General features: G+C 37.9%; 1 protein-coding gene across 1 annotated transcript in view; it reads right to left on the bottom strand.

Annotated features, from left to right (window-relative positions):
- WDR70 (WD repeat domain 70) overlaps positions 1-13,573 on the bottom strand; it is a 118,604-nt gene that overhangs the window by 103,780 nt on the left and 1,251 nt on the right. The window contains exons 3-5 of the mRNA XM_039347924.1: positions 12,338-12,421; positions 11,488-11,596; positions 9,506-9,701 (exon numbers count right to left, since the gene is read on the bottom strand). Coding sequence (XP_039203858.1) covers positions 9,506-9,701; positions 11,488-11,596; positions 12,338-12,421 — 389 coding nt within the window. The remainder of the gene's footprint in view (positions 1-9,505; positions 9,702-11,487; positions 11,597-12,337; positions 12,422-13,573) is intronic.

The raw sequence follows: 13,573 nt of genomic DNA, 5'->3' as shown, positions 1-13,573 counted from the left end.
CAAGGAATAAGAGGGTTAGTATGTCTTCCAACTTTTGATCACAAACATTCAAATTTAATGAAGGAGGAGAGGTGGTGCTTTAAGGGAGATTTGGGCTGCACATCCAGTTTGCAAGTGTGGCTTCCTGGAACATCTCAATTGTACTTCTGCTTTTCTGTTACCCTCACATAACAGAACTGAAATATATCGAAGGAACGTCAGACGGACCACACTTCTGCCTGCAGAGTTTCAAACCCAGGCAGTAGAAACAAAATAAGATAAAATGATATCCAGGACTTGGAATAGAGTAAAGGACAATTTTTTGTTTGGTTAGGTAGGGATTTCTTGTATTTCAGAAAGCGTGTCATTTCTATGTTTTTTAACATTTTTCCTTTTTATTAGATGAAATAAATCTGAGTGTTCTTTAAAACAATCTAAATAAATAAATATGGACTCAGGAAGGTGAAATGGCATCATCTGGAATATTCACAGAAGAGAAAGAAAAAAAGGCTGCAACAACGATTAGGTAATGAGCAAGTGCCGACCCCAGTCTGGTCCTGTCAATAAAAGTCCTCTGGGGCCTCAGTTGTGATGCTCTTCCTCATTCTCAAGGCTGCTTTTCTCTGCCAGATGACGCAATGGGTGTTCAGCTGATTTTTCAAAAGGGATTTCAGAAGGTGAATTTAGCCTGCCTGTGTGTCTGGATGTTTTGTAAAGAAAAAGAAAAAAAGGTCCCACCCACCCCCCACCTACCACACTGCCTTCCCAGAAAGAAAAGTGAGTCTGCTGGGTCACAGTGAATCAAGAAAAAGAGAGAGAGAGAATCCAGCCCTCACTAAAATTCAGATCAAGTTCGTGAGTGCTCCCAGAAGCAAAAACCCTACAAGGGCTAAACATTAGAAAATAGGTTACTATTATTAACAGGTTAATAGTTAACAATATTAATAGAAAAAGCCAAACGGAGCAAGCATTCTCTTTTTATGAGAACGAGGTTAATTTCATTATTAGATAGTTATCCATCCCTCCATAGATGACCTTTCACTAAAATCTTGGAAACAGATGGCTGGCTTTTCTGACGAGGATGAAGGGAAGCAGATACGTGATTAACCAATGTATTTATGCTTTCTGTGTGCTAATCTGCAGTTTTAAAACTACAGGTTTAGTATATCTTTAATGCTTCCTAGCAGCTCCTCAAACTGCCTGTATGTGTAGCAGTAATGACACATTATGAACATGACAAACATCTATGGTCTTGGACAGCCTTCCCTTAAGCTAAGTAGGCCATTCCTTTAATAAGCTTTTTCTTCTAATCTACAGATACATGGAAACTGTTGTTTATTTTGTTCACTAGAGCTTTTGGGCCCATCAGCTTCAGTCAAATTCAAGATGGTTGTTAGATGCAAAAGGATGAATCTTGAGCAGAACAACTTACCTATATTATATAAAAAATCTCAGTGCAACCACACAGGATAACCTGAGCATCTACAATTCTGCATGTAGGTAGTACTACTCTACATATAAATATAGAAAAGATCAGAAACCCTAGTAATTTTTTTTAGGGAAATAGACCAATTTATTTATTATTTTTATTCCGCTTTTATTTTTTTTTATAAATAACTGAAAGTGGAGAACATACCTAATATTCTTCCTCCTCCTGTTTTCCTCCATAACAACAACTCTGTGAGGTGGGCTGGGCTGAGAGAGAGTGACTGAGCCAAAGCCACCTAGCTACCTTCATGTCTATGGTGGGACTAGAATTTATAGTATCCTGTTTTCTAGGTCAGCACTTTCTACTACAGCAACTAGCTCTAAATGTTAGGCATCCAAATATATACTAATAATATACACAAATATACAGCTTAATATATAAATGAACACAAATCCATCTTCAGCTTTCCCTAGTTTAGCTCAAACCCTGTCATCTGGCTGAATGATGCAGTCAAACTGTAATTTTTAATTGTAAGCTGCTCCACTGAATGCGAATTCAATCCATCAGTCATTCAGACTGCTGGCCTTTGCCTGTCTGATTTACATCAAATGAATGCCTTTTTTTGGAGAACAGAAAACAAGAATTGATCTGATTATTGCAATGCCTACGTCCTTCATAACAGGATCAAAAGGGCACAGCTGACTATAAACCCATGTAAACCTCCTTTTTTCAGGGAGTAATTTAAAAAAAAAATCACATCGATGAGTCAATTGCAAGGAAAAATGGATCAATCTGAATCTATTTTGATGACTGAAGAATTCTGAGTGGCAAGAAATTTAATCTTGTTCTCATGGAAAACATGTTTTAAAAAATCAATGTAATCTACCAAGGACTTGGAAAGAACATACATCTCTAACTTGCAGAGCTTGAATAGGTACCAGTACAGTATTGTTTTGTTTTGAGGTAGACCAGAAGCCGGAACAAAGCAATGCTTTATTTAATTTAATTTTGTCAAAATTGAATTAATTAATTACAAGTAAATATGATTAGTCCGCATGTATTTAATGACTTTTCTCTTCTCTCATCCTCACATCACAGTACGGCAGCAACGGCTGAAAAAGCATAAGTTGCCTATGTCAATATCAAGATAAGCCTTTAAGGCTAATAGTTTAATGGACAATTAATTAAAGAACCTTTAAAACATATGGAGAATATAAATTGTGAGATATTTGTGTTCTGCCTCTATCCTGTTGGTCAGGGGCAGGAAACATATAGCATTCAGGCTTCTATTCTACGTCTCCAATGCCTGGGTCTAAAGAGGTTTGCCAAGCCATCTTCAATGAAAAGTGGATTTGCAAAAGCTATCAGCTTAATGGACTTCATTACAACATATTAAATAGTCCAAGGACAACTCCTGGTATCTAGTATGCAGAAAGTTTGTTCCCTTTGCAGGAGACTTAATTTACGCTTTGCTTAAAAGGTATTATATCATGCAACTTTGAAATATAGATTTGCCCTAAGCATGAAAACTGCAGTTAAAATACTGTCATGAGAAATGAAATGAATCTAAGATGACCCTTTCAGTTTCCCAGGCAAGTGGGAATAAGGAGAAAAAAAAATAGCACTGTACTTTAAAATGGAAAATCAAAAGAAAAAAAATGCAACAATTTATAGACACAGAGAGACCCTTTAGGAAGCAAGATGGTAGAAAGGATGAACAACATTTTAGTGACTGGGCTCTCTTCTTTAAGCGGGTAAAGGAGAGAATGTGTCAAGAGCCACAATAGGTGGGATAATGCTATAGAATGGACAGAGCCACCAGATGCATGTAGATTTCCCTGGTTTTCTTGGCATGCTCTCTTTGCTTTTTAAATAAAGCCAAGCTTATTTTAGGCATCCAAATATATACTAATAATATACTTCAACTTGGCTTAAAGCAGTGGTTCTCAACCTTTTTAATGCCGTGACCCCCAACCGGTCGTAAGTCGAGGACTACTCAACTGGTGCAGCACCGTTTGCAGAATGGGACTTTTGGCGGGCTCAGCAGGGCAGAGACAGCCTGGACAATTCCTATTGGCTTTTGAAAGCCAATAGAATTAGACTCTATTCAAGAGAGTCTATTCTATTGGCTTTCAAAAGCCAATAGAATAAAAGGGAGTAGCACAGCTAAGGAAAAGGAGAAAAAAAAATGGCGGACTGCGTTGTTTGGCGACCCCTGTGAAATGGTCGTTCGACCCCAAATGGGGTCCCGCCCACAGGTTGAGAACCACTGGCTTAAAGAAAGTCAAACTTAGTTGAGGGCTCCCCTTCTAGTTTGCATGCTTTTCCAGCTCAACACGGAATAAATTTGTGCCTATCACATTCAGAATTTTAAAAGTTTGGGGGACTGCAAAAATGTGGGTTTAGTGTTCTAAAACCAAGATCCAATGGAGAGCTTAAGTCGTACAAGGACTACGCACTGATCCATTGATACTTCAAAAAGGTTAACACATACTTATTTCAGGAAAAATAAAACAAAAGCTGTTTGAAAATTTCTGGGTTTTGCACAGTAGCGCAGCAGCCAAGGGATTGTAGGGCTCCACACTCTACGGCTGATTTTTTTTCTGTTTTGGGACCATAAATGGGCCTAAACCCACCCCAGAGAGTCAACAAAGAAGAAGGGGTGCCCCGCCGACCGTGGAGAGATGGTGGTCGATCCAGTCATCCGGGGAAAGCCCTCCAGAAACCAGCAGAAGGCTAGCTTCACTCCAGAGTCTAGCCCAAGTTACAAGCAACTGAAGCCAAAAGGCATTAATTTAAGCTTGATCGTAAACAACATGTTTGGAACTGGGTAAGAATACTGATTCTGTCTCTTCTACTTGATAATTGATTTCCTGGGAAAAAAAACCCAAGAAGCAAAAATCCTCCAAAAGTGAGAAGGAGGGGGACTCTTGCTCTACCCTCCCGCAGACGGAAGCAGTGAATTAAACTTTTATGGGGGACAGAAATACATTGAAATGAAATTAATATAAAACTTAAATCTGGATAAGTTTGAAATTAATGGAATTAGTTAAGATTTTCTTTTCAAAAGATTATTGATGAAAACAAGAAAGTAATTGCTTGTTCTGAAAACTGAAAAATGAACTGATGCTGACATCTAGTGGTGGATGAAAATATACAATTGTAGTTGCTCTGATACAGGAATTGGCAGAAAGCCCAGAAAAAAAATAACCTGTTTTTGTGACCTTCAACTTTGAACTAAACAGAGAACAGCTGCAACAAAGAAAAAAAAAAACATTTTGGGCTATCTACAAAGTGAAAACCATAAACCTTAGGAAAAAAACCTGATCTTCCTGGATTATAAATATTTATTGAACTGTGACTCTAAAGCTATTTGCAGAGAAAGGAAAACTTTGATTTTTGGCTATCATGGAACTAAGACCAGTAATTCTCAATCTTAATCATTAGAAGAAGTATGGGCTTTAACTCCCAGAACTCCCAAGCCAGCATGTAGAAATGATTCTGTAGCTAACTAATTTTTCATTGCATTAAACTTAATAAAGAGAGACTATCTGGCATTGTGATTAAGGACATCAGTCTGGAAACCAAGAGACCGTGAGCTAGATGACTTCAGGCCACTCCCTCTTTCTCAGCTTGAAGAAGACAATGTCAAACTACATGTTATATAATATGACATCCAGAAATTTAGAGAGTCAGAATTAATTCTGTGAATATTATAGAAAAGTCTTTTTTTTTAAAAGCTCCACATCAAATAAATCTACATAGAAAAACATTAAAACATGTAGGGGTAGAGAACAACTAAGCCATGCTACCCTGAACACTGATCTCAGTTCCAATCAAATTACAAGTGGATACTTTTTATAGTACAATCCTCTGCACTAGGAACTATGTTCCAGTGAGTTAAATGGACATCCAGAGCATTATAAAGCTCTGAAAATAAAGTGAATGGCTAAACCTTTAATCTTTATTGCATTTAACATTTTGAAACACTGCTGATACAATACCTTTGTAATATAATAGCTCACCAGTAAGTGCTCATAAAAGATGTATTTTAAAAGAAACAAAAATGTTAATTAATAATATTTTTTAAAAATCACTGTTATCTTTAACTGAAAGGTTTACGTATGGTTAGGTGGAGTAACAAGTCTCAATAAAGTTCTATTTGTAAGTGATTCTTAACTTTTTGGATTTTCTGTTTCCTTGGAGGAAACAGATTAACATGATTTATGAAAGGATGTTAAAATGTTATTTTTGCCTGTGGTGCTTTTGTAGTTTAACTTAAAAACACAACCACCAGCAATATATTTCTCTATACATATCTTCAGTTTCCAAGGGAAAATAAAGTATTTTCAAATGTTACTCATCTGAAAAAGTCATGTGAATTGCATTCTAAGAAATGAAAGCGGGAGGAAAAAAAGCTACTTTAATTTTGTATAAGTAATAGACATTGAAATGTAAGACATGTAAAACTGCAAGCTAACAAAAAGGATGAAAAAATGCCAGTGGTTTTATTTTTAAAGCTTTAAGAGCATTTTTAATGGTATTGATGGAATAATTCTGACTCCATGTGGCCCTAAGCTAAAATTTTATTTAATAGAAGAGAAGATCTCACCTCCATACAGCTCCTGAACTTGGCTCCTAATTTTATTTAATTCCTGTTAATCTTAATGTTTTAATGTTTTTATATTGTTATATTTTTGCATATGGTATGCTGCCCAGAGCCACTTTGGATAGGGAGATGGGCAGCATATATATTTAATAAATAAATAAACAGCACTTGTTTATCTCCAGCTCTTTCTAGTTGCTTCACTCATCTCTTCATTCAATTGTTAACAGCGGCCCTTAAATGTAGCTGCCAACAAAATATTATTGAATGCCTGGAAAGAAACCAATGCTAGAAATCAGCATTACAGCAGGCTGGAATGAATCTCGGGTATTAAGCGTACAACTTCATTCCATAATTCCTTTTCTCTGTCCAAACCACTGCAATATAATACAGTAGTTGTTAACCTTTATTGGCACAGCACAGAGCAATGATCACTAGATGGGTCTCTGAGGAGAGAACTAAAACAAGTCCATCTAAAAACTGAAAATGGCAAGTATCATTTGGAGAAGCATATCCTCTCGAATGAGAAACCACACATAAAATCTGCTCTGGGATGATCCCTCAAGAGAAATACATCTTCATTAGCTAAGAGAACCACTGGCCGCTTGAGGACGACAGAATATCCACCACAACCCAGTAATCTTTCCAGCTCTCTGCTACTGAGGCAAAAGATGGGGAACATACAGAGCGAGCAGGCATTCGTGTTTGCAAAAAGAGGTCCTTTCTTAAATTTGGACCATGCAGAAGTTGTATTAATTTCTGTTCAATGAGATATTTGTTGGCACATATCAGTGGTTCTCAACCTGGGGGGGGGGAATGATGTCATCACAGGGGGGTCCATGAAGGCTTGAAGAAATGTTATGATTTAAATCTTGAGTTAAGTTTTAGGGGCCCGTGACCATGGTCGTGACCACAAAAGGTATTTAAAGGGGATCCGTGGTGAAGAAAAGGTTGAGAACCACTGACATATATAATTTGACCAGAGGAGCCTAAACCTCTGCATGCAACTAGAGGTAGTCCTTGACTTATAACCATTCATTTAGCAATTGTTTGAAATTATAACAGCACTGAAAAAAAGTGACTGCGCTTACAATCATCACAGCATCCCCATGGTCACATAAATTCCCCCCCCCCCAACTAGGTGTTTCCAATCTCTAACCCTCTAAAAGCAAGTCCTAGTTGGGTCTTAAAGGCAGACATTTGAAAAACAAAGAGATTCATAAGGACCCAGGATCTATCCCAGTGATGGCGAACTTTTTAGAGACCGAGTGCCCAAACTGCAACCCAAAACCCACTTATGTATCTCCAGGTGCTGGGTGAGCGAGGCCGTTTGGGTGGGTGTGGCCCATTGGGTAGACGTGGCCCATTGGGTGGGCATAGCTGTGGTGGTAACGGCAGACTGGGTGGGACTAAAAAGTTCCATCAGTCAATTCCAAGTTTGCCAGATCTTTTCTTTCCCGCAAAAAGTTGAAATTGATTGATTGAACCTTTTTTTTTTTTTGCACACGGCAGCAGAGGCCTAAAGTGAAAAGGTTTTATAAAACCCAGCTGAAGGCCTAGGACTGGGGTGACGGTGCGTGTGCCCACAGAGAAGGCTCTGCATGCCACCTCTGGCACGCGTGCCATAGGTTCGCCACCACGAATCTATCCGTTTGCATATGTTGTGCTCTAGCCTAAACTTTATGAGCTGGATTTTTTCCGTAATTCCTCAAGACAAAAAGCTGCAGAAAGATTCTTTTCTTGCTTGCTTCCTATCCTCTACTCTTCAACCTGGGATCAAGGTTTTAAAAGGGACAGAGATTGGAGGGCAGAGGCAGGGAGTTTAGTTTCAATGGGGAGGAGGTGAGAAAAATCAAGAAGTCTGTCCCTCCCAGCCTTTTTTTTTCCTTTATTGAAGAAATGTGGCTTTCTGGGGAGAGAGGAGGTTAAAGTAAGGGAAAGGTTTTGAAGCTGCTGCCTTAGAATGCAGGATCTGTCTATGGAGATTCTCAGTCATCCAGGTCATAGTTGTCTCAAAGGTGCTTTATTTATTTATTTATTTATTTTTTTCCTTTGAAGACGTTTCACTTCTCATCCAAGAAAGTTCTCCAGTTCTGACTGAAAGATGTAAAGATCTCCATCCGTCACCATTCAGTCAGAACTGAAGAAGCTCCTTGGATGAAACGTGAAATGTCTTCAAAGGAAAAAAAAAAAACAAGTCCAGTTGCCTTTTGAAAAAGCACATTGGGTGGGCGTGGCTGCAGTGGTAATGGCAGACTGGGTGGGACTAAAAAGTTCAATCAATCAATTCCAACTTTGCAAGATTTTTTTTTCCTGCGAGAAGTTGAAATTGACTGATTGATTGAACTTTTTTTTTTTTTTTTTGCACACGGTGGTGGAGACCTAAAGCAAAAAGGTTTTATAAAACCCAACTGAAGGCTTAGGACTGGGGCAACGGCACGCATGCCCCCAGAGAGGGCTCTGAGTGCCGCCACTGACCCCCGTGCCATAAGTTCGCTACCACTGACCTATACTATGGAAACCATGATCCAAATACACTATGTACTTTGAGGCTTTCCCTAAATGTCTATGGATCAACTCTCTTCTCTGTATTTAGCTAAGCTTGTAGTAACCTAAAAGGGCAAAGACAGATGAAGAAATGAACTACAAAGAGATATAGAAATATTTATTGTGCAGCCCAATGCATTCTGGTCTTCGGTCCATTATCAAGAACACTGAAATTCTTGTACTTTTCTTTACAACTGTGTAGCTAGAATAAATGTAAGACTTTTCAGTGCTCTCACTAATAAAACTGGACATTAAAATACATTGAATATGCACACATAGGACCAATTTCTTTTGAACTAGCCCCATGCTATGCAATATATCTCAGATGCTCCTAAGACACCCTTTTTCTGAGTCAAACAGTTACCAGGATACTGGAACCCTATTTTGTTGCTCCCACACAAGCCCCAGCTGGTATATCAGCAGCATCTTCTATATCCAGCAAAATAAGATCATTGCAACCGAAGCCTTATCTCGTTCATCCCAATTAATGGGAATGCATGGATTATCTGAGAAGATTACTATCCTGAATGAAATGTTACTGTAGGGTCCTCGATGCTCTCCGAGTTTGGTTGATTTCTTGCAGATATTTCATTACCCAATTAGGTAACATTATCAGTTGCTTTTTATTTAAAAATAACCCACTGCCTTCTAACACTGATGATGTTACCTAGTTTGGTAATGAAAGATCTGCAAGAAAACAGCCAAGGCCAGAGAGAACCAAGGACCCTCGAGTGCAACCCTAAGCCACAAATATTCTCTTATATTGATAAATTGTTACTCTTTTTATGTATGGCTACCTTCATAATTCTTAGGAACAAGAAAAAGTAATTGCAGCAAATTAGCTCGTTTGCCTTATGTGCAGGGGGCACACCCACAATGCTGTCAGGATGAGGCAGAAATTATGATTTGTCATCATGCATAAATTTGAGAGACTAAATGCTAACCTCATCTTCTTCCTGGGCACTTTCATCATCATCGTCATCGTCGTCATCCTCCTCCTCCTCTTCGTTCTTGTAGCCGGGAGGAAGCGGTGGGCCAATAAGCTCCTCATCAGAGTCATCTAAAGACTCTTTGGGGGGTAAAGGGGGACCAACAAATTCTTCATCCAAACTGTCTTCACTTTCACTACTAGACGTTTCTCTGCATGAAACAATTACAAGGAAAAAAACAGCTGATACAGGTATTCTGACTATTAAGTGCTGAAGTCCCTAACCTGTCCCCTCTTTTTGTTGTTGTTGTTCAGTTGCTAAGTCATGTCCAACTCTTCACAACCCCATGAACCATAGCATACCAGGTTTCCCTGTCCTCCACGGTCTCCTGGAATTTGCCCAAATTCACGTTCATGTGTGTGACTTTATCTAACAATCTCATCCTCTGCCACCCCCTTCTGTTTTTGCCTTTGATCTTTCCCAACAGGAGAGTCTTTTCCATCGACTCTTCTCATTAAGTATTTGAGCTTCAGCTTCTCAAATGGGGCTAATGAAGAAAAGAAAGTGCGGCATGGAATTGTGTAATGTCTGTGCCAAAAAACGAAGAGAATGGGCAAGAAGGATATAGTCTAAGGTTTGCCAGAGCACAGAGGGATGTGCAAGCACAGATGAGCTAACCACATGCTTGCCAAGTAGTTACTTTTTGGAAAAAATGAAGCACCTTTTCTTGCAATATGCTTCCCTATGCAACTCTTTTTATTACTGCAAGGAGGAAAAACAATGATTTTCTTTGAGAGCTTTGTGATAATCTGCCCTCTGCTGGTCTCCCTAAGAAAAATGGAGCTGTTTCTAAGATGCTGAATGCAACAGGAGGAACAACTTCTTTTTCTCCTTCACTTTAGGGGAAAAAAACCTATTTATAAAATGCATATGCCAAATCTTCGAAATTCTTAGTGGCTCCAAATACACATCCAAAATACATAATGAAAAATTAAAAACACAGCATTTAATGAGAACAATAATTGTAATGCCCAACATACAGATCTTGTCTTGTATGTCATACAGTTTAACAGAATAATGGAATGGACCTTGGAGATCTTCTAGTACAATCCTCTGCTCAAGCAAGAGATCCTATACCATTTCAGACAAATGGCTGTCCAGTCTCTTCTTAAAAACCTCCAGCGATGGAGCACCCACAACTTCTGGAGGCAAGCCATTCCACTGATTAATTGTTGTGTCATGAAATTTCTTAGTTCTAGATTGACTCTCTCCTTGACAAGTGACTAAAGTGTTGGCTCCTTGTCCTCTAAAGTTTAGTTCTGGCAGGTTCAGAATTCCACTTGTGTGCCAGTTGTGACCCGAAGGAGGATCCAGCTTCAGTGACTCATTCTCTCAATATCATGTTTAGACTCCTGCAGTGAACTGTATTTTATAAGGGGGTGCCTTTGCAGATCTCCGAGAAGCTGCAAATATTTCAGAATTCAGCAGTCCATGTACTGAACAGCATTCAAGATAGGAGAACATTACACTGGACCCAGCACTGGTTGCTAATAGATTTCTGGATATATTTTTAAATGTTGGTAATCACCCATAAAACCCTACATCGTTTGCTCCCTAGTTATCTGTAGCATTACATTCCTCCACTGGAATTGGCCCAACCAGTTCAACCTACCTGGGAAAAAATTATTAGCTATGCCCTACATATGGGTGAAGGAGGGAGGTAGGCAAAGCAAGATGGTGCTGCCTTTCAGGAGCTGGACCAATTCTTTGGAACAACCTGCCAATGGATAACCCAGATGGGTTCCATTCTGCCTGCTTTCCAAAAGCTACTCAAAACAGAGCTCTTCCAGAGGATATTTAAGCTTTGACTCCAGCTTGGTTTGGTTACAATTTATTTCTTCAATTTTATTTACAAGTTTCATTCATTTGCGAACTCGTACGTTCTTTCCAGAAGAAGAAAACAACCATAGACCCATTTGGTGGGATAATATTTATACCTGGAAGATACTGTTTTTACTGGTTGTGATCCTGCAGCTGATGAATCAGCATCTTCTTGCTGGCTCACAAATTCTTTTTCTTTCTCAGCTTCTTCTTTCTCATGCTCTTCTGAACAATAAATGATTACCAAAAAGAAACAAGGATTGATACAGTCATGGGGTGAAACATTATTGTATTACATGACCAAAGATGATCAACTCCTGGTTTTCATGGTAAATACTACTACCTACTGAATAAAACTCAGCTAAATATCTGCAAATTCCTCTTTGGTTAACCATTCCAAATATATAAATTAAACAGATGAGCCCAGAGTTTTCATAACTGAACTATCAAAAAAAACCACAAATATCCCAAATTATTTTTCTCCAGTGTTTCACAAATTCACAAATTTTAAAAATCTGAGTTTATTTGGGATAGTAAAACAAGCTAAGACACATCCAACAAGCTGATTGATCTTTAGTAGCCATGTACTGGTGTTTCTTTATTGCTAAAACATTGCTGCAATTTTTATTTTATTGTCCGTACTTCCTCTGAGCCGATGGAGGACTTGAATCAAATAAATAATAAATGCAACGATTTATATTTTTATCTTTTAAAAACGTAACTGTTTTGCCTTACATTACAGAATGAAAAAGAAACTTAAAGCTCCATCCATACTAGCAAGCTTTTCATAGTCACTGTAGTTTTCTTGTGCATATTCATCTTGATAACTCTAACTTATTTTTAGCAATGTGGCCATCCAGGGATATGCCTAATTCTCTGAATTCAGTATAAATACAGACAGAAAAATATACAGTTAATACTCAGAACAAAATACAATACACTTATTTTCCACACCACGTATCTCACCAAGAATTTTTCTACTTCTTTCTACAGCAGTTCTTCGGGTTTGTTCAAACATTGCATTGAAGTCAAATGTTCGAGCTTTCTTTCCTAGGTAGAAAAAAAAAGAAACCAGTTTCCCAGAAAGTGATACTATATTTAAAGAAAACATCCTTAGGCAACTTCAAAATATAAATTAATATATGAAACTCAATGAGAACTGGTTGCCTTGCCAAGATGAATCCCACTCAGACCACAGCATTCCAGCAGGCCAGGTTGCCTGAGAATTACGAAAATTATAATTCAGAGATTAAGGAATGCTCTAGTAAACAATATATTTTTACAGTCCAATCCTATATTGTATTCTGTGAAAAAGGTACACAAAGTAAAGGGACTTATTATGGGTAAATATATTTAAGATTGCAACTTTTATTAGACCAGCCCTGTTATCAGAAACCAAAGGACTCTCTGAGAATCTGTTTCCTGCAAAGGTGAATCAGACACCTTCAAAGAGAGTCAAGTATGGACTTTAAATTAATGCTTCCCAATAAGCATATTCTTGATTTTGTTAATTATATGCAAAACAGAAAAATACTGATAGATTAAAAACTCTTACTATATTATTTCAAATGCTTGATATCTGCAAGCCTAAAATATTAAGATAGTAAATTAGGATGATCAATTTTATTGCCCGAAACAAATCAACAGATGAAAACTCTCACTCAACAAGTCTCCTTATATATCAAAGAATTTTTATATATAAAAAATAACTTCATCCCATCAACTCCTAGAATCTGACTGGCTTCCAGAATTATTTTCAGGATGAGATAATTAGATCAAGAAGAAAATATGTATAAATCTGGTGTTCACACCATTGAGTTATTTAACCATGAATAATCGAACTATTTTTCCATTGTTCCACATAGGAAATGAGTGAAAAACAGATGGACAACTTAAAAGGCAGCAGAAAATATTGGTTAAATAAAGGACCAGGCAGCACAACATAGATTACAGATTTTTTTTTTCTTAGAACATTCAGAATGTTTATACTTAAAGCATCTGACTGCAGAAAGGAAAGATTCCAACCTGTGGCATGAAACACTGCTTTATCAGCCAGCTGCTATTAAACAGCCTTTCTAAACCTGTAGGTTAGAGTTGATTTTATTCACTTATTGAATAAAGAGACCACAATTTTAAAAGATCATTTTTTAAACTTTGTGCACCACACAGTACACTCGCAATGATAGCAGTGTTTATGCAGCG

This window comes from Crotalus tigris, unplaced genomic scaffold, assembly GCF_016545835.1.
Source record: "Crotalus tigris isolate CLP2741 ecotype Arizona unplaced genomic scaffold, ASM1654583v1 scf7180000018103.2265978, whole genome shotgun sequence".
In the NCBI taxonomy this organism is placed as follows: domain Eukaryota; kingdom Metazoa; phylum Chordata; class Lepidosauria; order Squamata; family Viperidae; genus Crotalus; species Crotalus tigris.
Note: the sequence above shows the minus strand (reverse complement) of the source record. Positions and strands in the feature narration are given on the sequence as shown.